At 38.5% G+C, this 21,813-nt stretch overlaps 1 protein-coding gene across 1 annotated transcript in view; it reads right to left on the bottom strand.

Moving 5' to 3' along the window:
* LOC126109411 (F-box/LRR-repeat protein 17-like) overlaps positions 1 to 21,813 on the bottom strand; it is a 331,740-nt gene that overhangs the window by 85,406 nt on the left and 224,521 nt on the right. The window contains exon 3 of the mRNA XM_049914445.1: positions 9,796 to 10,280. Coding sequence (XP_049770402.1) covers positions 9,796 to 10,280 — 485 coding nt within the window. The remainder of the gene's footprint in view (positions 1 to 9,795; positions 10,281 to 21,813) is intronic.

The raw sequence follows: 21,813 nt of genomic DNA, 5'->3' as shown, positions 1-21,813 counted from the left end.
ATGTAGCAGGCCTTTCAATGTACTACGAAAACCCGACTGGCAAGACTGTTTGGGATGTTTGTCAATATGGCCAACTCTACGTTCTGAATTTTTTCCTACCTGTGACAAGAGATGGTTGCTAATAGGAACTTTTATGAATTGCGAATCACATGCAGTATTCACCATAAGAATAACACAAATGTAAACATTTTGCCACGTATTCCTACGTGTTTCCTGCTATCTTATTTAAATCCTGTCTTCCTAATAAACTACGAAACTAGAGTGATACAACAGCAAACGCGGAAGAATATACATATCATGTCATGTTTATATTCGCATTATTCATATGCTGAATAGTGATACAGTCAGAAATAAAGGACGGCAACTGACTAGATTTTTAAACCTAAGATGACTAATTTCTGTGCAGAATGTAATGTACTAAAGAGGCGTCTGCAAAAAATTTTCAAACGGAGAAAAATTTTCGCTAAACTTTTGTTCAGAACATGTATCACATGCAGTTTATTATTTGGTGCTTGTTGATCATTATCAAAGAAAGCGGCAGTGTAAGTGACAACAAATAGCAGTCTCTTGCCATTGTTTCGCCAATGAGACGATTCCTCTCTTTTTTTAATTGTAAGCGGCGGTAGCGTGCACAAAAGCAAGCCAAGCCGCAAGCGGTGACAGGCCATAAACACACATGATCAGAATGCGACAAACAGTGCATGGCACAGTACCATAATGCATTTTGAGCTTAGAGTGACGGAAACACCTATAACAAAGAGAATGGCACTTATCAGATCAAAGCAAAATAAGCAATCGATTCAAACCAGACGAAGCACGTGAAAAAGGAAGGGTACCCGTATAAATACGGACGGAGCGCCTGACGCATAGTAATGACTACGTGGTAAAGCTTAACTGCTAAGTTTACCACACGCACCAAACTACTGTAGCTGTATCGTCATTCATTCGACCTAAATTGTCTCCTATTACAATGGACCAACTTTGTTTCAGTTTGGAGGTGCGGTTTCTCCCCCTTGAATTTAGAGTCTCATTTTTCAGGTGTGGCTTAGATTCGAGTGTGGCTTAGATTCGTGTAAATACCACACACGAGAACTGTGACATCTGCAACAGTACGACGCCTTGGGTTCACTGTCATCTATCGTGCTCCATACAGTCCCAACAAAACACCATATGGACATATGTACTCTTCCGAATGGTTTCCAAGATAGAACATATTTCATGTATATTGTTATTTATTTTCTGTAGTATACAGATCATCATTATTGTTTACAATGTATTTTCTGTAGTATACATATCATCATTATTGTTTACAATGTACTCCAATAGTGCTGAAGATAGCAATACAACCAATTTGATACACGACACTTTGTCATCGATGAAGTCGGGACACTACCTAAGGTACAGCGCATGCGGCCAAGCGACATTTTCGGTATCCTCTCACTCTCTGTGCACAAACTATTACCGTATTTACTCGAATCTAAGCTGCGCTCGAATCTAAGCCGCACCTGAAAAATGAGACTCGAAATCAAGGGGGGAAAAAAAAAATCCCGAATCTAAGCTGCACCTGAAATTTGAGACTTGAAACTCAAGGGGAGAGAAAAGTTTTAGGCCGCACCTCCAAATCGAAACAAAGTTGGTCCATTGTAATATGAGACACAATTTAGGTCGAATGAATGACGATACAGCTACAGTAGTTTGGTTTGAGTCGTAAGCTTAGTAGTTAAGCTTTACCAGGTAGCCATTGCCATGCGTCAGGCGCTCCGTCCGTATTTATACGGGTGCCCTTCCTTTTTCACGTGCTTCGTCTGGTTTGAATCGATTGCTTATTTTTCTTTGATCTGATAAGTGCCGTTCTCTTTGTTATAAGAGACTGCCATTTGTTGTTACTTACACAGCTGCTTTCTTTGATAATGATCAACAAGCACCAAATAATAGACTGCGTATGATAGAAGATGTTCTGAACGAGAGTTTATCGAAACTTTTTCTCTGTTTGAAGATCTTTGCAGACACCTCTTTAGTACATTACATTCTGCACAGAAATTAGAGTAATCTTAGATTTAAAAATCTAGTCAATTGTCGTGCTTCATTTCTGACTGTATCACTATTAGGCATAAGAATAATACAAATATAAACATGACATGATATGTATATTCTTCCACATTTTCTGTAGTCTCACTCTGGTTTCGTAGTTTATTAGACAGACAGAATTTAAATGAAGTAGCAGCAAACACGAAAGAATACATGGCAAAATGTTTATATTCGTATTATTCTTATGGTGAAGAGAATACTGCATGTGATTCATAATTCATAAAAGTTCCTATTAGCAACCATCTCTCCTCACAGGTATGAAAAAATTGAGAACGTAGAGTTGGCCATATTGACAAACATCCCAAACAGTCTTGCCAGTCAGAATTTTATAGTACAGTGAAATGCTGCTACATTCGAAGATGAACAATATGGAATTTCTATTTACTTCGTTGGATAATGTATGAAAATGCAGTGGTCGAAACTCGGGGCAGAGAGAAAAGCTCGTCTTCCATTTTTTTAAATTTGTTTACCGACGCAGAGGTTTTGGTGCCAGTATTTATCTTTGTGCCTGTGAAGCATGCCTGTGTAGCGCTACATATATTCGACGACAGAAGTTAGTTGTGATGGCACCTACCAACATTTTTCAGAACTTCCGTTTACTTTGCACTCGATTCTAAGCCACACGCAGTTTTTTGGATTACAAAAACCAGAAAAAAAGTGCAGCTTTGATTTGAGTAAATACGGTAGTTCTAGAGAGGAAATGAATAAAATGAATAGGCCCTTTCTTGTAAAGTATTTAATGTAGTTTAACTTTGTAATGTGACATGGTTTCACTAGAGGAAGAGTTATCCAAGATAAGTAAGCAAACTTAACATTAAATGTGTGCTATCTCAGAAATCATTTGGAATAGGGCATATGTCTATATGAAATTTTTAGCTTCTGTGTCACTCTTTAGCAGTTGTAATAGAACATCCTGGAGTAATTGTGGCAATCAAGCTTCAAAAACCAAAATTCGAAATTTTTATGCTTTCTCACGATCCCACAGATAAAATTGAAGATTAATATTTCCACAATATCTTGTGTAGCAAAATAAATTGTCTGCCACTGTTGTTAGGAGTGGAAACACTGTCTGCCTAAACTGAGGGTTACATTTCACATGCTATGTATGACAAACTACAAGCAGTCACTAAGTGTAGCAAAGTCTGATGCCATATCCAAGTTATGTGGACATTCCACACTTCACTTGTTTAAGAGGCATAGAAATAAATAAGAAAAAGAGGAAAGTTCCTTGAAGGTACTTTTATTTTTTATGCTTTTATTTCAATGAAATGACTCCCTCCTTAGATACTATCCATTCGTTATAATTTAGCTCCACTTCAAATGCAATTAAGTAAAAATTAAAACAACTACTTGTGGAATTTCAGATAAATTTAGGGACACAATCATAAATGGGAAAGACTGAATAGAAGGAAAAACAGCAAACTTCTGTGTAGAATGTCTTTCTGGAAATGCACTTCATGGGAGGGAAAATTAGAGGAGCTACTGTGAAACAAAGTAAATTAGTAAAAAAAATCAGGAAGAGAGGATTTTAATTGATGCAAGTAAATACAGTGATCCCATTTAAACAAGGAAATAGCAAAAAGAAAATTAAAGAAAATAAAAAATCTGGAAGTAATACATATCCAAGATATACAAATTTTAGAAAGAATAAAGAATTTTGACTAAGGCATGTATCTGATAAAATTCTGATTTTTTATAAATTTATAACCTTTCAGAAAACAAGGAAAACTTTTCTCAGAATTTGAAAATCATACTGTCCACTCCAGAGGTATTCATATTTTGAGCTGTATGCAAGGTACATAATGTACTCTCAAACTAAAAACACACTTCTCATCTAAGCTGTGGCATTTCAATAAAACTTACATTTGAACAAAGCCATATTTCAATTAGATACTATTCACCTATGCGAGAAACCACATTTGTGACTACAAATCACAAATATTTCTTATTGTCATTGTCATATGAAGTACCCAAGTCTCATTTATTAGAATTCTTGGGAATGTAAACATTAAACAAAAATGTACAGCAATGTTTCAGAAGCAGAGATCCCTGTGATGCATACATACTTTTTCTGTCTGTCTTATTGTGTTCCCAAGCCTCATTTGTCAGTAGTCTTGGGAACAGACTCGCAAATATTCCCTCAGTGTTCCACATGAACTTTGTGTGACATGGGATTAAGAAATCCAGGGATCCAATGCTCTTGCAGTACAATTTAAGTGGTTTTGATTTCTATACTGCATGTTTTTCTCTGACTCATCTACTTATCTTTTGCAAAATATCTTCTACTGTCATTCTTTCTTCTGTGTCGTGTAAAGAATTATGTAGAAGTAAGTCAATCAATGTCATAGGTTAATACAGCGATTTCATGTTAGTAATTAAAATTATTTCATGGTACAAATGTTAAAAATTGAGAAAAGCCATGAATGTTGAAGATAGTAACATGTAGTTACTGTTCATATTTCCAACAGAAAACGAAATCAGATTTATTGCAAAGGAATTTGCCAGGTGTGAAGTTACTAGAGAATCATCGCTGTTCTTGAGGAACATAAATAATTTTTTCTTACTGACTGGATAAAATTCCAAGTACCATTTGCTTTGTACTTCGACAACTAGGTGAGTCAATAAGAAATTTACACTGAAAGAAAATATAACGAGATTTAAACCAGGGTCACATTTTTTTATGGTTTCTTCAAAAGACAACCCAACAGAATTATTACTTAAGCTTCTCAATTCTTAGGAACTTTGATATCATAAAGATTAGGAACGCCAGTAAAATATTTTTGTAATACTTTTGTAAATATGTTCCTATGCTGTTATCAACTTAGAGAATATGAAATTATCTGATATAAGCAAGTTATATTTTTTCACATTTAAAATCTGGTTAATTAACTGAAGATAGAAATTAATGTAAAAGGAGAAACTATAATTCATAGGATCCTACAGTCTTGTGCAAATTTGGGCATGGTATTGTAGGAGAGGGGAGGGTATCTGGAGTATAGTGCATGGCAGTACGGCTATAACTAACGTACAACTCAATACATATTTTGCTCTTATAATATTTTGTAACATTGGTAAATCAATTTTTTCAATGACAGTTTATAAATTTATTTCTATGTTTGGGGACTCATATTTCTTATGTCACATTTGTTTACCTCCTTTTATTTCTGAAAGCCTATGTCTTTGCATTTTTGAGTTACCAAGGAGAAACACTGACGATCATACGTAACTAAATGTTTCCATTTGCCAGTTATCAGAAGAGAATTTTGATGTTAACATAAAAAGCTGTTAAAAACTCACTGTAATTTTTTGTTCAATGTTAACTATTCTACAAATATTTCATCTGTGACAAATTTCGATACAAATGATACTCTACGGTCAGTCTAAGTAAGATTTTTATGTCATTGGTTTATGTTTCTCTCTCTGAGAGGTTGGTAGTGAGCTATGGAGGGGAAAAGTTGTTTTTTAACTGTGTTATTGACCTGACATGGGAAATGAAGCATTACTTGAAGATTGTCATACCTTTTTTAGTATAAAAGTATTTCAAAATAATTTTCTTGCATGAATGTGCACTCTTTTATTAAAGAAATGTTTCAAATTGTCTAAGAAAAATGTAATTAAACATGTATAAACTGTAAATCCACACCAACAAAATCAGAAAAATCACACTGTAGATGAAATGATTTGATGGAACTGTATTTTCATACGAGTTTGAAACAACTGAAGAGCGAAGCTTCTCTCAGGAAATTTAAACTCACTTCTTTTCTTGTCTCTGTCTAACTGAGCAGACAGTCTGTGTAGGTGTCTCCATAGTAGATATAGCTTTGATTTATAATGAAATATGTTAAAGGTTTACATTCTTGTTTCCACTTATAGATAAATGTTCTCTCCAAAATTATTAAATTGTATGTGACTTATGGTTTTTGTAATATTTATTTCAGAAAAGCTAACTGCAACCATGAGCTCAGCAGATCATGGTACAGACACACAATGTGCCAAACGCAATTCCTGTTCTGCCACTGACTCCATTTTGCTATAAGCAAAGAGCATCTCTGATATTATCTGTGGATCATTTAACTGTGACTTGTGACCACGTTCAGCAAGTGTAAATTATGTACGATATGGCCATTGTCTCCAAACTGTGAATCTGCTACTCTTGCTTCTGTCAGATAAAATCTATACAGAAGTAATGGTGATGTTAAATTACTACAGCACGTAAATGGTAAAAACTTCAGGAGCCAATTTTATTCTGAAATCACTGCATACTTTGTATATCCGTATCAGATGCTGTGGGAAGGATGCACACCATCATCAACAATGACTGTTGCTCCACTGCTCAATAAGAGAGAATTTAAATTCATTTGAAACTTCATTTTCACAAATTTTTCTATTTGCTCAAATACCAGAGCAAAATGTATAAAGAGGCAAGTCTTCAACTTATCTCCATTGCATCCATGTGCAACATGTGTCAATGTATGAAGAAATGTGAAAATAATTATGTGCTTATTCGAGAGAGAGAGAGAGAGAGAGAGAGAGAGAGAGAGAGAGAGAGAGAGAGAGAGAGAGAGAATACATACTATGGTAATTTCAAAGAGTGTTTCATTTTGAAGTGATTTCATTTATACCTGATTACATTATTTTGAGAACACAACAGAACTGCATTACTGATGATTTTGTTGGATGAAGGAATTACAACCAAATATTAAGAGTAAGAAGATTACCATATTGTTGTTTAAAATTTCCAAGAAGCAGGAACCCCCTCGGCAAAATCATAGCACATTTTATTTCAGGACAACAAGCAACAATACAACAACAGGAGCAGCAATAACTGCTGCTGCTGCTGCTGCTACTGGTACTACTACTACAAAATTAAGATAGTGATATTTTCAACTACTGATTTTCATTTTGTGCAGTCTTAATGAAATAGATCTAGCGCTTGTGCCCTGACAATTGCTTTAATCCATTTTATGTCTTGTGTGCACAGACAGAATTTATTATTCTTTTACTATGACAGCTATTCAACAATATTGTAATTATAGAGTGGGCCAGGAGCCTTAAGCCACTGTATGTAAAGTGAGCTATAAAAAGAACTAGAGTGATGAAAAAAGTTATAGAAGTTGGAACTGAAATTACAAAAGGATAATTAATTTAAAATCACTATGTTTTTTCTTCAAGAAGTCTCATTCTATGGAGGTGTATGATGGTGGTTGCATAACCATCACAAAGCTATAGCAGTGTATGACAGACAGTATGCAGATGTTCTCCTAAGCAGTGCTGTTTTTCTGGGGGTTCGCTGGGAGATGCGTACCCCTAAACTTTTTTGTTGACAAAGTAACTTTTTTATGATGTTGAGAACTTGGAAGAGTGCCAAAGATTTATTTCACGGACGTAAATTTTTTACTTCATTTTTAGTGTTGGTAATTGCAATACGAACGCTACCAGTGCAGTTTTTGGTGGGAAAAGCGATGTCATTGACTGTTTCAAGCATTTCTAAGCTGCGGCAACCATTCTCGACAACTGAATCGCTGGCAGCCAGTTCGACAAGCATGTAGTGCCCTCGCCCGCTAATAGTGGGCGATGGCAGTGCTAAACGGATATGCGTACGCTCAAACGCTGAGATACCAATAGATGTCTTTACGGTCCCGCTACCACGATCCTTCGCGATTCACTGCCATCTTTGTTTTGTTGTTCTTTATTCGTTTGCATTTGGTGTTCCGTTCTTGTTGGTTGTGCAAAGTTTTACAGTGTGCCCTGTGTTTCGTTGCAACTTGTAAGTTAAGTTGGAGGTGAGAGATGAGCAGAAAACTTACAAACTATTTTACTTGTTCTCCTGCATCTAAAAAACCAAAAACTGTGAATAACTCGTCTGCAAGTGAAAAGACAGGAAGTTCGACACCAGTGGATGACAAAAGTGAAAGTATAAACCTGAACACTGAACTTACGTGTGAAAATGCAGTGAATGAATGTGTGTGATAGAATGTTAGACTTTGGAACAAGAAATTGCATTTTGTGAGAAAAATGACTGGTTGATCGTTTCAAACAAAAAACTTGGCTGCAGAATTTGCAAAGAAGTAGGAAGTTTGGGTGTAGAAAGAAATAAACAAGGCATGAACATTGCACAGCGTTGGGGTACAGTATCTGTGTCATCTTCAGGTGGTTCCAGAAAAGAAGAAATGGTTTCTTTGCGTAAAGTCAACTGAAGAGTCCGATACCATTTTTTTTTTTTTGTAGTTCGACATGTTGATGACGTCATGGCTAAAGCAGACGGGTGGTATCCCATGCTTCAGTTATAAGTAATTTTCGCTGCATTATATCCAATGTCGGAGTACCCTCAAACTTTTTTTTAGAAAAACAGCATTGCTCGTAAGTGAGGGAACATCTGTTGTCAGACAACACTTGTTTGTAGTCAGAAAATCATTACACATTTGGTGAAATAACTGGATCATGCACTTAGTATTTTCCTTTAGTTTCAAAAAGCAATCTAAACACTGACATACCAACCTGTCAGAACTCCGGAGATGGGAACTTGCCCTTCAGTATATCCTCTCTTCTCGTTATCCGCCAGGCCTCAACCTCCGCTAATTTCAAGTTGCCGCCGGTCATACCTCACCTGTCTTTCAACAACATCTTTGCCTCTTTACTTCTGCCTCGACTGACATCTCTGCCCAAACTCTTTGCCTTTACAAATGTATGCTTGTGTCTGTGTATGTGCGGATGGATGTGTGCGCGCGAGTGTATACCTGTCCTTTTTTCCCCCCTAAGGTAAGTCTTTCCACTCCCGGGATTGGAATGACTCCTTACCCTGTCCCTTAAAACCCACATCCTTTCGTCTTTCCCTCTCCTTCCTTCTTTCCCGACGAAGCAACCTTGGGTTGCGAAAGCTAGAAATTTGTGTGTGTGTTTTTTTTATTGTTTTTATTGTCTCTATCAACATACCAACGCTTTCGTTTGGTAAGTTACAGCTTCTTTGTTTTTATATATACTCTAGGTCCAGAAGTATTCAAAATCTCCATATGCATGCAAGCATCCTGCCACTGTGACAAATGTGCGTGATCATATATCACAACTACCATACTTGTTGACAGTGTCATTGGGCAAAACTGATGGATTGTATCATGTTCTTCAACACTTCCTGATTTTTTACATATATTTACAAGATAACACTCCTCAGTTGCTCTAGAACACAACTCCGATAGGAAACTTTGCAGTTCTTTTCTTTTTACTTCTGAAGTGGTATGTTTTGCTCCAATTCAGAAAAGTGTAGCAAATGGAGCTGGGCAGAAAGAAATTCCAACTGCACACTCAGTCCCTGATCTTTTCACAATTTTCTAGATTTCTGTTGTCATAAAAAGAGGGCAAGAAAAATAAATGGATAATGCTCAAATACAGATTAGGGGTGGGGGGAGGAAAATGCCTGCTACAGGCTCTCGTTCAGAAGTGACAGAGAACAAGATTAATGATACAGTAGATGATTTTTCACTAATAGCATCTGCAACCCAGGTATCACTGTCACATTTACACAACACATTAAAAAATAAAAAATATACTGAATGCAAAATAAATATTAGTTTCATTACATAATTCTAAAAGTGGAATGCCTTAGAATGCTGCAATGATCTAAAATGAAAATAAGAAATAAAGATATCACCTTATAATATTTCTTTCATGCAGAAAAACTGCACAGATTTTATATACTAGTGGATTTCTTACCCGATATGGTATTCTTTGTCAGCCCACAACTCCGAATCCTGCGACAGCCTTTTCCAACGAGGACACACTTTCCGTACCACACGTACCAGCTCATTGAAAGACATGTGAGAGAAGATCTTTATCAGTATCTCATCAGGAAAGTCATCAATGCTCATTTGCCAGGAGCCTGTGGAAGGTGGTTTGCTGTCAGCCACGCCAGAAACTGCAGCTTTTGACTGCTGCGAGTTCAAATTATTTGCAGACGCATTTGACTGGGAATACGTGTTGCCGGCATTTTTTTGATTAGACGGGAGAAAGTACGGAGGAATTGCAGGTGAAGCACCGCTCCAATATAATGCAAGGTATTCATCAACCATGCGGAATCCAATACTGTGATCATATCCCGAAGCCATTTCGCTGCCAAGAGTGCCTTCAGACCTTTGGGTGTTAGAAGGTGCTGAGCAAGGGGTTGTCACGCAGATGTCTGTGAGGTACACTTGCAGGAACTGAAAGAAACATAGAAAAAAAATGAATGGCCAAATGCGTATTATAAACCCACCGGTTATATAAATATGTAGATTGAGTTTCCCACAAATGCCCATAATGTTAACATAAAACACACACACACACACACACACACACACACACACACAAATTACAGGACTAGAGAACCATCTTTGAAATAAGTTGTTGTTGTGGTCTCCAGTCCTGAGACTGGTTTGATGCAGCTCTCCATGCTACTCTATCCTGTGCAAGCCTCTTCATCTCCCAGTACCTCCTGCAACCTACATCCTTCTGAATCTGCTTAGTGTATTCATCTCTTGGTCTCCCCCTACAATTTTTACCCTCCACGCTGCCCTCCAATACTAAATTCGCGATCCCTCGATGTCCTACCAACCGATCCCTTCTTATAGTCAAGTTGTGCCACAAACTCCTCTTCTCCCCAACCCTATTCAATAACTCCTCATTAGTTATGTGATCTACCCATCTAATCTTCAGCATTCTTCTGTAGCACCACATTTCAAAAGCTTCTATTCTCTTCTTGTCTAAACTATTTATCGTCCATGTTTCACTTCCAAACATGGCTACACTCCATACAAATACTTTCAGAAATGACTTCCTGACACTTAAATCTATACTCGATGTTAACAAATTTCTCTTCTTCAGAAACGCTTTCCTTGCCATTGCCAGTCTACATTTTATATCCTCTCTACTTTGACCATCATCAGTTATTTTGCTCCCCAAATAGCAAAACTCCTTTACCACTTTAAGTGTCTCATTTCCTAATCTAATTCCCTCAGCATCACCCTACTTAATTCTTATGAGCAAAAATATGTAAGCATTTGTTAACACTGTGATACCATGTTAACAGGAACTGGTGTCATTATAGTATGTCAGTAAACTAAAAAGCTAGCAGTTTCCATGGTGGGGGAAGTGGCCTTTCCCGGAAGACTGCTGCAACTGCTATACGGGACGGCTAATATTGAGTTTCCCACTTAGCAATACAATGTAACTTATGATGCTTTACATAGATTCCATTTGTGTTCATTTCTTCCATTAATTACTGTAATCATCAGTTTAAAAAAACCTGGGATGAAATAAATGTTTGTTAACTATAACACCACCACTGATAATGAAAACAACAACGAAAAACTTGAATTAACTCTCATTTACGAGTTAAACAGGTTGCATTTAATTATTACAGTAGAGCGTCGATCATCCGAACGTCGGTCAACACCTGTTACTCTCGCACCCTACCGTCCACCATCCTCCTCACTACCAAACCAAGTTTCCCATAGTAGCCGCCGCACTGGGCCACCGCTGGCGGAACATTGCTTCTAATGGGGCAGCTGATTCTTTCAAAGTCAAATTAAGGGAAGAAGATTATGCTCTCGAAAACTTTTACCATGCTGACAAAACTGGACTTAACTGGAAAGCTTTACCGAGAAAAACTCTTGTTTCACGTCATGAATTAGCAGCACCTGGTCCTAAAACAAGCAAGGACTGTATTACAGCTTTGGCTCGTGCTAATGCTACTGGAAGTCACCGACTGCCTATGTTCGTCATTGGTAAAAGTAAAAGACCGTGTTGTTTCAAGCACGTTAATATGTCAGCCTTGCCTGTTGTGCACACCTCACAAAAGAGTGCCTGGACGGATAGTACGATTTTTATGAAGTGGTTTCTGGACGTTTTCGTACCCTCTGTAAAAGCTCATCAGCTAAAGAATGGGAAGAGGGAGAAAAATACTACTTCTCCTTGACAACGCACCAACTCATCAGTCATGTGATATTTTAAACGGAAAAGACGAGTTCATAAAGGTAATATTTCTTCCACCTAACGTAACCTCCTTATTACAGCCCATGGATCACAAACGATATTACAAGAAAGAATTGTTGCGTAAGCTATTGTTAGAAAGAGAAGAGGATGGAGAAGAAAGTCTCTTAAGAAATCATAAAAATATTGACTTGAAAGACGCGTCCTATATGATAAGCGCAGCAAGGAATAGTGTAAAGGAAGAGAATTTGAAGAAAGCCTGGAATAAAATTTTAGACACATTAGGAAATTCACAAGGTATGATTGAAAATGACAAACAGAATGATATGTCCTACATTCTCGGTATGCTAAAAGAAACAGATTGCCACGAATGTGATGAAGAAGACATTCATGAATGGATGAATATCAATGTGCAGATCCAGGACACCAAATCATGCAGGACAGCGAGATTGTAACCGTCATCACTGATAAAGATGAAAGTATACCAACAGCTTCTGAGGCGTTCACTTGTTTAAATACTGCCTTGCGATGGTTTGAAGCCCAAGATGAAAGTGACCATTTTCAGATATCTGTAATGAAAGAAGTACGTGACTTAGCTGCTCGTAAGCATGTAGGCTTGCTTAGACAGACCAAAATAAAGGATTTTTTTAAATGTTAATTTTATATACTGTGTGTATTGTTCATGCAAAATGTGTATGTAATATGTATATATTTTTGTTTAATAAACTGTGCCACATACTATATATTCCTACTGAAGTTGCCTTTGTATGTTACTTTGTAATACTAACAGAGATGCCTGTTTTTATGAATAAATTTACTGTAAAGTACTTCTTTTTGGCAAATAAACATGTACAGTTCGATTATCTGAACAAACCAGTTTTCTGAACACCCATGACCCCAATTACTTTGGATAATCGACACTCTACTGTATTATATTTTATTAGCATTCATTGTCAATCCCTTCCCATAAATGTTTCAAAATTCCGCTGATGACAGGCAGAGCAATGAAGTTTCAGGCAACAATAGCTGTGCCTAATTTGTTATTTTTCACCCAGGCTCATAGCAACAAGGGGAAAGGAAAGAGAAAGGGAGAAGTGGAGCGTGCTTCAGTTAAGCATAGTTTCAGTCTGTTACAAGCTGTGTTCTGTGTGTGTGTGCTGGAACAATGTGTTATGGAAGTGTTGTTAGTGCGTATAGTGATCGTAATTCATGTGATTCAATATCCCTCACAGATTGTGATATTCGCTGTTTTTGGCTTCATTAAAACAGCAAATAGTTAATACTTTTAGCCAGAAGGCAAATACTTGTTTATAAAGAATGATTAATGTATAATAAGGCATCACATAGCGACGGTGGAATTTCCTAAATAAAGTAATTCATCATCTTTGGGCGGCAACATAAACAGAAGAATACGGATAGATATGTGATCCTTCATTATTTTGTTCGCTGGAGAACAAATGAAGCCTTGAGCGCTAAACACTTGTACTGCTTTTCTTAAGTAAGACGGACGCAGGTTTGTGGCAGTCTGATCTAATTTTTTTACTAAATAAATAAAAACGTGTTGCCTCTAAGTTTGAGTGGAGTGTGGAAAGAAGCACTGTTATAACTTATCATGACGACGCATGAGCGACTCAAGAGAACAATGGCTATATAAAAGAGCACTCAATGGACATGAAACGGACATAAAAATCTACCGTCATTGTAGTACTAAGATTAAGGTACGATATATGTTTTAGTTATAATAAATATTTGTTCTGGAAATATTGGATCATTTAGCAGTGCTCATTCCTATCATATCCTAAGTATTATTTTCATTTTAATTACACGTTTTGCTAAGATTACAGACACCAAGATCAGCAGTCCAATGTGCGTGTTACACTGACAAAAAGAAAACTGTTTTATAGTCTTCTTGCATCAGCTTTAATATCGAATTTCCCTTTTGTGTGATGTTACAGTTGTTTTCACGCCCTTAAGAACTTTCTGGTCCCTTAAGAAATTGTTTTGTAATAAGAATAACTTCACGACCGGGTATGATCGTATCTACGATCATGAAGTAATTAGAAAGACGATAATGCAATTTCTTAATCAATAGCACGCAAGCTGTGACTGCTTCAAGCCACGCGAAACTGCAAGTAAAGACTACTCACATTTCATAATGCAATATTTTATGACAATGGTCAATCCATGATTCTTACGCCAATTGTGATTGATAAAACAGTAAGCGAAATCTCAAATTCCAACTTTTCCATTGAATAACAACATCACTTTTATTTTTAATCAAGCCATCAAAATGGCTCTGAGCACTATGGGACTTAACATCTGAGGCCATCAGTCCCCTAGAACTTAGAACTACTTAAACCTAACTAACCTATGGACATCACACACATCCATGCCCGAGGCAGGATTCGAACCTGCGACCGTAATGGTCATGCGGTTCCAGACTGAAGCGCCTAGAACCGCTCGGCCACACTGGCCTGCAAGCCATCAAAAAGTAAGTCAGAATTTTGCATACGCAGTATAGTGCTTCAGTAGCGACGTTGCTTTTCCAAGTCAATCCACATCCTTTCTATCTCCTTCCTGCTATAGAAAATCTGCTTTATTTTATCTTTCAAAGTAAAATTCTTCGTAGTCTGATAATAGAATTTTTTTTCCATTGTTAGAATAGCTGTGACTGCTTCAAGTCACGCGAAACTGCAATTAAAGACTGTTCACATTTCATAATGCAATATTTTATGACAATAGTCAATCAACGATTCTTACGCCAATTGCGATTGATAAAACAGTAAGTGAAATCTCAAATTCCAACTTTTCCATTGAATAACAACATCACTTTTATTTTGTTACATCACAAGATGTGTAAACAGTGTCCACAATTTTTGCTACATTTGCAGACAGGCAACATTGAAATTGCAAAGGTGGCCAATAATGCTGCATATTACGAAGGGCTGTATTTTGGCTGTGAAATCAGGGCCGGGACAAGCTCTGGGCTTCTCATGTACGTCGATACCTTGTGCCTCGAGTCTTCACTCGTGGTTGAAATGTAAAAGATTTTCCATTGGCTCTCTATCCATGATCTGGTGAGAACCATCAAACCTTGTGAATTATTGTTACTTTTGTATGGCAGCTCAATTAACAAATGGTGTTGTTGTTGTTGTTGTTGTGGTCTTCAGTCCTGATACTGGTTTGATCCAGCTCTCCATGCTACTCTATCCTGTACAAGCTGCTTCGTCTCCCGGTACCTACTGCAAACTACATCCTTCTGAATCTGCTTAGTGTATTGACCTCTTGGTCTCCCTCTGCGATTTTTACCCTCCACACTGCCCTCCAGTACTAAATTGGTGATCCCTTGATGCCTCAGAACATGTCCTACCAACTGATCCCTTCTTCTTGTCAAGTTGTACCACAAACTCCTCTTCTCCCCAATCCTATTCAATACCTCCTCATTAGTTATGTGATCTACCCATCTAATCTTCAGCATTCTTCTGTAGCACCACGTTTCAAAAGCTTCTATTCTCTTCTTGTCCAAACCATTTATCGTCCATGTTTCACTTCCATACGTGGCTACACTCCATACAAATACTTTCAGAAAAGACTTCCTGACACTTAAATCCATACTCGATGTTAACAAATTTCTCTTCTTCAGAAACGCTTTCCTCGCCATTGCCAGTCTACATTTTATATCCTCTCTACTTCGACCATCATCAGTTATTTTGCTCCCCAAATAGCAAAACTCCTTTACTACTTTAAGTGTCTCATTTCCTAATCTAATTCCCTCAGCATCACCCGACTTAATTCGACTACATTCCATTATCCTCGTTTTGCTTTTGTTGATGTTCATCTTATACCCTCCTTTCAAGACACTCCATTCCATTCAACTGCTCTTCCAAGTCCTTTGCTACTCCGAACTTTTGTTTTGTTTCCTTTACTGCTTGCTCAATATACAGATTGAATAACATTGGGGAGAGGCTACAACCCTGCCTCACTCCCTTCCCAAACACTGCTTCACTTTCATGTCCCTCAATTCTTATAACTGCTATCTGATTTCTGTACAAATTGTAAATGGCCTTTCGCTCCGTGTATTTTACCCCTGCCACCTTCAGAATTTGAAAGAGAGTATTCCCGTCAACATTGTCAAAACCTTTCTCTAAGTCTACAAATGCTAGAAACATAGGTTTGCCTTTCCTTAATCTTTCTTCTAAGATAAGTCATAGGGTCAGTATTGCCTCACATGTTCCAACATTTCTACGCAATCCAAACTGATCCTCCCTGAGGTCGGCTTCTACCACATTTTCCATTCGTCTGTAAAGAATTCCCATTAGTATTTTGCAGCTGTGATTTTCACATCTGTCCGTATGACGACATATTTCAAAGCACATACCGATGGCTTGGGTTCTTCACCTGACATTTATGCATCATTCAACAAGGAGCTTTATGTGTATCTGTCCCCTTCCTGTCTCATATTCACATGGAAATTGTGAAACACTGTTCAACTCCTTACTTCCTGCACACAACTTCCCACAAACATATTCGAGTAAATCATGGTTTCCATTTCCAGAGGATATCAGCAAATACTAATAGTGCAGCTCTTCCAGTACACCAACCATTCATTTGTTGTGCTTGTTTAGTTGCATGAAATAGCAATTTTTATAGGATCCTTGCATTAAGTTTGTTCTCATAAAAATGGTGCATTTAAATAAAGATTACAAAAAGAGAAAAAAAAACTTTGTCCTTCCTCAGCTTCAGCAACTAACAACAGAACTGTGATCATATGCACCAAAATGTGATACCACAGCAGCCATTAAGCCTTTCACACCCACTGGCTGCAGCAGGGTACATTAAAATATAATGTCTCTTAGTTTCAACATAAACATTTTTCTCCAGTGGAAACATGTACTCATTTGCAAAAGACCAATTTTTTTATCGTATACAAGTGCTGCCAACTGCCGGGCTTACACAATTAAAGTGTCGAAGTCAGTGTGGCAGTGCACAGCAGCTTATGACCACCAGAATACACAGAAATATTTGATTAGTTATATTCCACAGCACAATTTAGTATTATTTTGCACAGTGATTCTTGAATGATCAGTATCATGATCACATCTACATCTACATCCATACTCCGCAAGCCACCTGACGGTGAGTGGCAGAGGGTACCTTGAGTACCTTTATGGGTTCTCCCTTCTATTCCAGTCTCGTATTCTTCGTGGAACGAAGGATTGTCGGTATGCCTCTGTGTGGGCTCTAATCTCTCTGATTTTACCCTCATGGTCTCTTCGCGAGATATACGTAGGAGGGAGCAATATACTGCTTGACTCCTCGGTGAAGGTATGTTCTCGAAACTTCGACAAAAGCCCATACGGAGCTACTGAGCGTCTCTCCTGCAGAGTCTTCCACTGGAGTTTATCTGTCATCTTCATAATGCTTTCGTGATCACTAAATTATCCTGTAACAAAGCGTGCTGCTCTCCACTGGATCTTCTCACTCTCTTCTATCACCCTAGCTGATACGGATCCCACACCAGTGAGCAGTATTCAAGCAGTGGGCGAACAAGTGTACTGTAACCCACTTCCTTTGTTTTCGGACTGCATTTCCTTAGGATTCTTCCAATGAATCTCAGTCTGGCATCTGCTCTACCGACTTTATTAATTTTATATGGTCATTCCATTTTAAATCACTTCTAATGCGTACTCCCAGATAATTTATGGAGTTAACTGCTTCCAGTTGTTGACCTCCTATATTGTAGCTAAATGATAAAGGATCTTTCTTTCTGTGTATTCGCAGCACATTACACTTGCCTACATTGAGATTCAGTTGTCCTGCACCATGCTTCAATTCGTTGCAGGTCCTCCTGCATTTCAGCACAATTTTCCACTGTTACAACCTCTCGATATACTACAGCATCATCCGCAAAAAGCCTCAGTGAACTTCCAATGTTATCCACAAGGTCATTTATATACATTGTGAATAGAAACGGTCCTACGACACTCCCCTGCGCCACACCCTAAAATCACTCTTACTTCGGAAGATTTCTCTCCATTGAGAATGACATGCTGCATTCTGTTATCTAGGAACTCTTCAATTCAATCATACAATTGGTCTGATAGTCCATATGCTCTCACTTTGTTCATTAAATGACTATGGGGAGTTGTATCAAATGCCTTGCGGAAGCCAAGAATCACAGCATCTATCTGGAAACCTGTGTCTATCGCCCTCCGAGTCTCGTGGACGAATAGCGCGAGCTGGGTTTCACACGATCGTCGTTTTCGAAACCTATGCTGATTCCTACAGAGTAGATTTCTAGTCTCCATAAAAGTCACTACACACTAACATAATACGTGTTCCAAAATTCTACAACTGATCGACATTAGAGATATAGGTCTACATTTCTGCACACCTGTTCGATGTCCCTTCTTGAAAACGAGGATGACCTGTGACCTTTTCCAGTCTTTTGGAACACTGCGCTCTTCTAGAAACCTACGGTACACCGCTGCAAGGAGGCGGCAAGTTCCTTCGCATATTCTGTGTAAAATTGAACTGGTATTCCATCAGGTCCAGCGGCCTTTCCTCTTCTGAGTGATTTTAATTGTTTTTCTATCCCTCTGTCATCTATTTCGATATCTACCATTTTGTCATCTGTGCAACAACTAGAGAAGGAACTAAGAGCAGTCTTCCTCTGTGAAACAGCTTTGGAAAAAGGCATTTAGTATTTCGGTCATTAGTCTGTCATCCTCTGTTTCAGTACCATTTTGGTCACAGAGTTCTGGACATTTTGTTCTGATCCACCTACCACTTTGAAATAAGACCAAAATTTCTTAGGATTTTCTGCCAAGTCAGTACATAGAACTTTACTTTTGAATAAATTGAACTCCTCTCGCATAGCCCTCCTCACACTACATTTCACTTCGTGTAATTTTTGTTCATCTGCAAGGCTCAGGGGGCCTATAGAAACATCCAATTACCATGTTTGAGCCTGATTTAACCAGAACCTTCACCCAAATTATTTCACATTTCGGATCTCTGCGGTATACATTCCAATCAGAGTTTAGAATTTCATTACTGTTTACATCTTTCCATCCCTAGTACTATGTGGGCATTGTGACCGTTTATTAATGAGAACAGTTCTGGGACCTTTCTATAGACGCTCTTTCAGTTTATTATTACCACATTAATACTGTCGTTCCCTGTTGCATTTTGCCTACAGCTACCTTGTCGCATCTCAGGAGGCGTCTTGTTGGGCCTAGGGAGGGAATTCTCTAACTTAAAAAACCCACATGTGCACTCCACACGTACTCCACTACCCTTGCAGCCGCTTCCTGTATGTAGTGCACGCCTGACCTATTCAGGGGGACCCTACATTTCTCCACCCAATAGTGGAGGTCGAGAAATTTGCACCCCAGATCTCCGCAGAATCGTCTGAGCCTCTGGTTTAAGCCTTCCACTCGGCTTCAAACCAGAGGACCACGATCAGTTCTGGGAATGACACTACAAATAGTTAGCTCAGATTCCACCTCGCGAGTAAGGCTTTTTGCCTTCACCAACTCCACCAACTGCCTGTATGAGCTGAGGATGACCTCTGAACCCAGACGGCAGGAGTCACTGGTGCCGACATGAGCAACAATTTGTAGTCAAATGCTCTCTATCGCCGCCAGCAGGGCCTCCTCCACATCTCTGATGAGACCACCCCCCCCCCCCACCCCCACCCCCGACAAGCAGACAGAGTGAACACTGGCCTTCTTTCCCAACCTTTCCACTATTTCCCTATGGGGGTCCATCACTCGCCTAATGTTGGAGCTCCCAATAACTAATAAACCTCTCCTCCTGTGTGCCTGCTCGGACCTTGCTAAAGGCGCGGCCACATGTCCACTCACAGGCAGAGCGAGCGATGCCACACCGCCATCCTTCACATTGACACTCCACCTCGTGCGATGCGAATGCCGTTGAACTCATCACTCCCCTTGGGGAGAGGGTCGCCCAACCGTGCCCGGTACCCACGAAGATGTCTCGACAGCAGGGACCGTGGGTGAAGCATGTAACACCTGGGGTGTAGCATGCCATGCACCACACTCCCCACTGCCGCTACACTCCGAGGCAGCAGCCTGAAGACGGCTGACCGCAGCCATCAGCATGTTCAGCTGTTTGCTGACAGTGGCCAGCTCCTCCTGTGTCTGTACACAGCAGTCACACATCATCTCCATCCTAAGAAATCAACAATTTCCTGTAGAGAGTTAAGTAATCAACTTTTAACTAGACTGCTAATTCACTTAAGGCGGCTGATAGCTGACTAAACTGTGGTTACTAGACACTTCTTGTTGTAAACAATGAAAATAAACACTAACTGTCTCTGGACTGTATTCAAAACAAACACGAAATCTATGGAACACTATTACTAGTACTCAAAAATTGAAGCTTCCTAAAAGCAAAAACAGAAAGGAAAAAGAAGTGACAAGTAAGAAAAACACAGTTAATACTCAAATCTATGTAGCTTGCTGCACAGGAGATGTGCTTCAGACGTCTGCTTCAGACGGCAGTAATGATGACACTCACAACAGTAAATATCTCAAAATTAGTTATTTTAGTCCCTAAAAAGAAGCCAAGTGTTCAAAGTATATTTTGAAAATGGGCACATATTATTGTATAAATATTACATATAGAATTACTAAGAAATCACCTTAGAGCATTACAGCATACAGAAAAATATTCCTTCCTCCAGAAAAAATTCAAGCTCTGAAAGAGTTCACATAAATCAGCAACTTTTATGTTACACTGCTCCTGATCCCAGCAAAACACCATAATGAGTTCCACACTCTGATACATCATTCCTTGTGCATAATGACACGGCCAGGGCCTTTAAAGTGTAACATCAATTCATTAGCTAGTACAAATACATCAAAATTTCCCAGTGTTGTGACATTTCATAACAATATACTTGTGCCACAAGGCAAGCTGACAGTCCTTTTATGTTTAAACTTGTTTGAAACATCCTAACAGCTATTACAGTAAATGAAACTCTCCTGCTGAGAGCAAACCAAGATATTAGACTAATACACTGAATACCCACAATTTATTTCTTTGTCAGTGCAAACAACCAAGTACAACGAAACTTTGGAAGATAAGGACTGTGAAAATTTGAGGCTAATGTGGTGAGGACAACATGCCTTTGAAGGATTCTAAAACTGTAGGAGCTTTGGGAAATAATGGCTGGCACCTGTTAGTGGTTTCTGTTGATCTAAAGCTTGGGCATTTTGTTCATTCAGAATGTTTAACAGTTGTTGAATGTCCATTATGATGTACCAATATTTTACATATTTACTTTTTGGTCAATTTGGAAACTTTCAGAGGGAAATGATTACCACAAAAATGTTGCATCAGTATTTTCCCAGAACTTTCACCAAAACTCTGTTAGCAATACTATCCATTACAAAAATGCACTACACTAATAAAATTAAACACCACAGTTAACATGCCACTGAAAATTTTCATACAAAGCCAAATGTATTTAAATATTTCAGCCTATTTACCACCTTGCACAGTACAGCATTCTTGAAAATGTACCAAACGTCATTGTACCTTCCAATACATTAAGATCTAGCCCCAGGTGACAAAAGATAACAAAAGTATCTGAGGAAGGACAAAGGAACTGTCCAATACAATGACACACTGTATCACACCTTGCCCTTGCCTCCTCTTTCCAAATACTGAAAAATAATCTTCACTACAAAACACCTGTTTCATCCAACATCACTACAGTTTGCACTCTTTTAGGCT

This window comes from Schistocerca cancellata, chromosome 12, assembly GCF_023864275.1.
Source record: "Schistocerca cancellata isolate TAMUIC-IGC-003103 chromosome 12, iqSchCanc2.1, whole genome shotgun sequence".
Lineage (NCBI taxonomy): Eukaryota > Metazoa > Arthropoda > Insecta > Orthoptera > Acrididae > Schistocerca > Schistocerca cancellata.
This window is presented reverse-complemented; position numbering and strand designations above follow the sequence as displayed.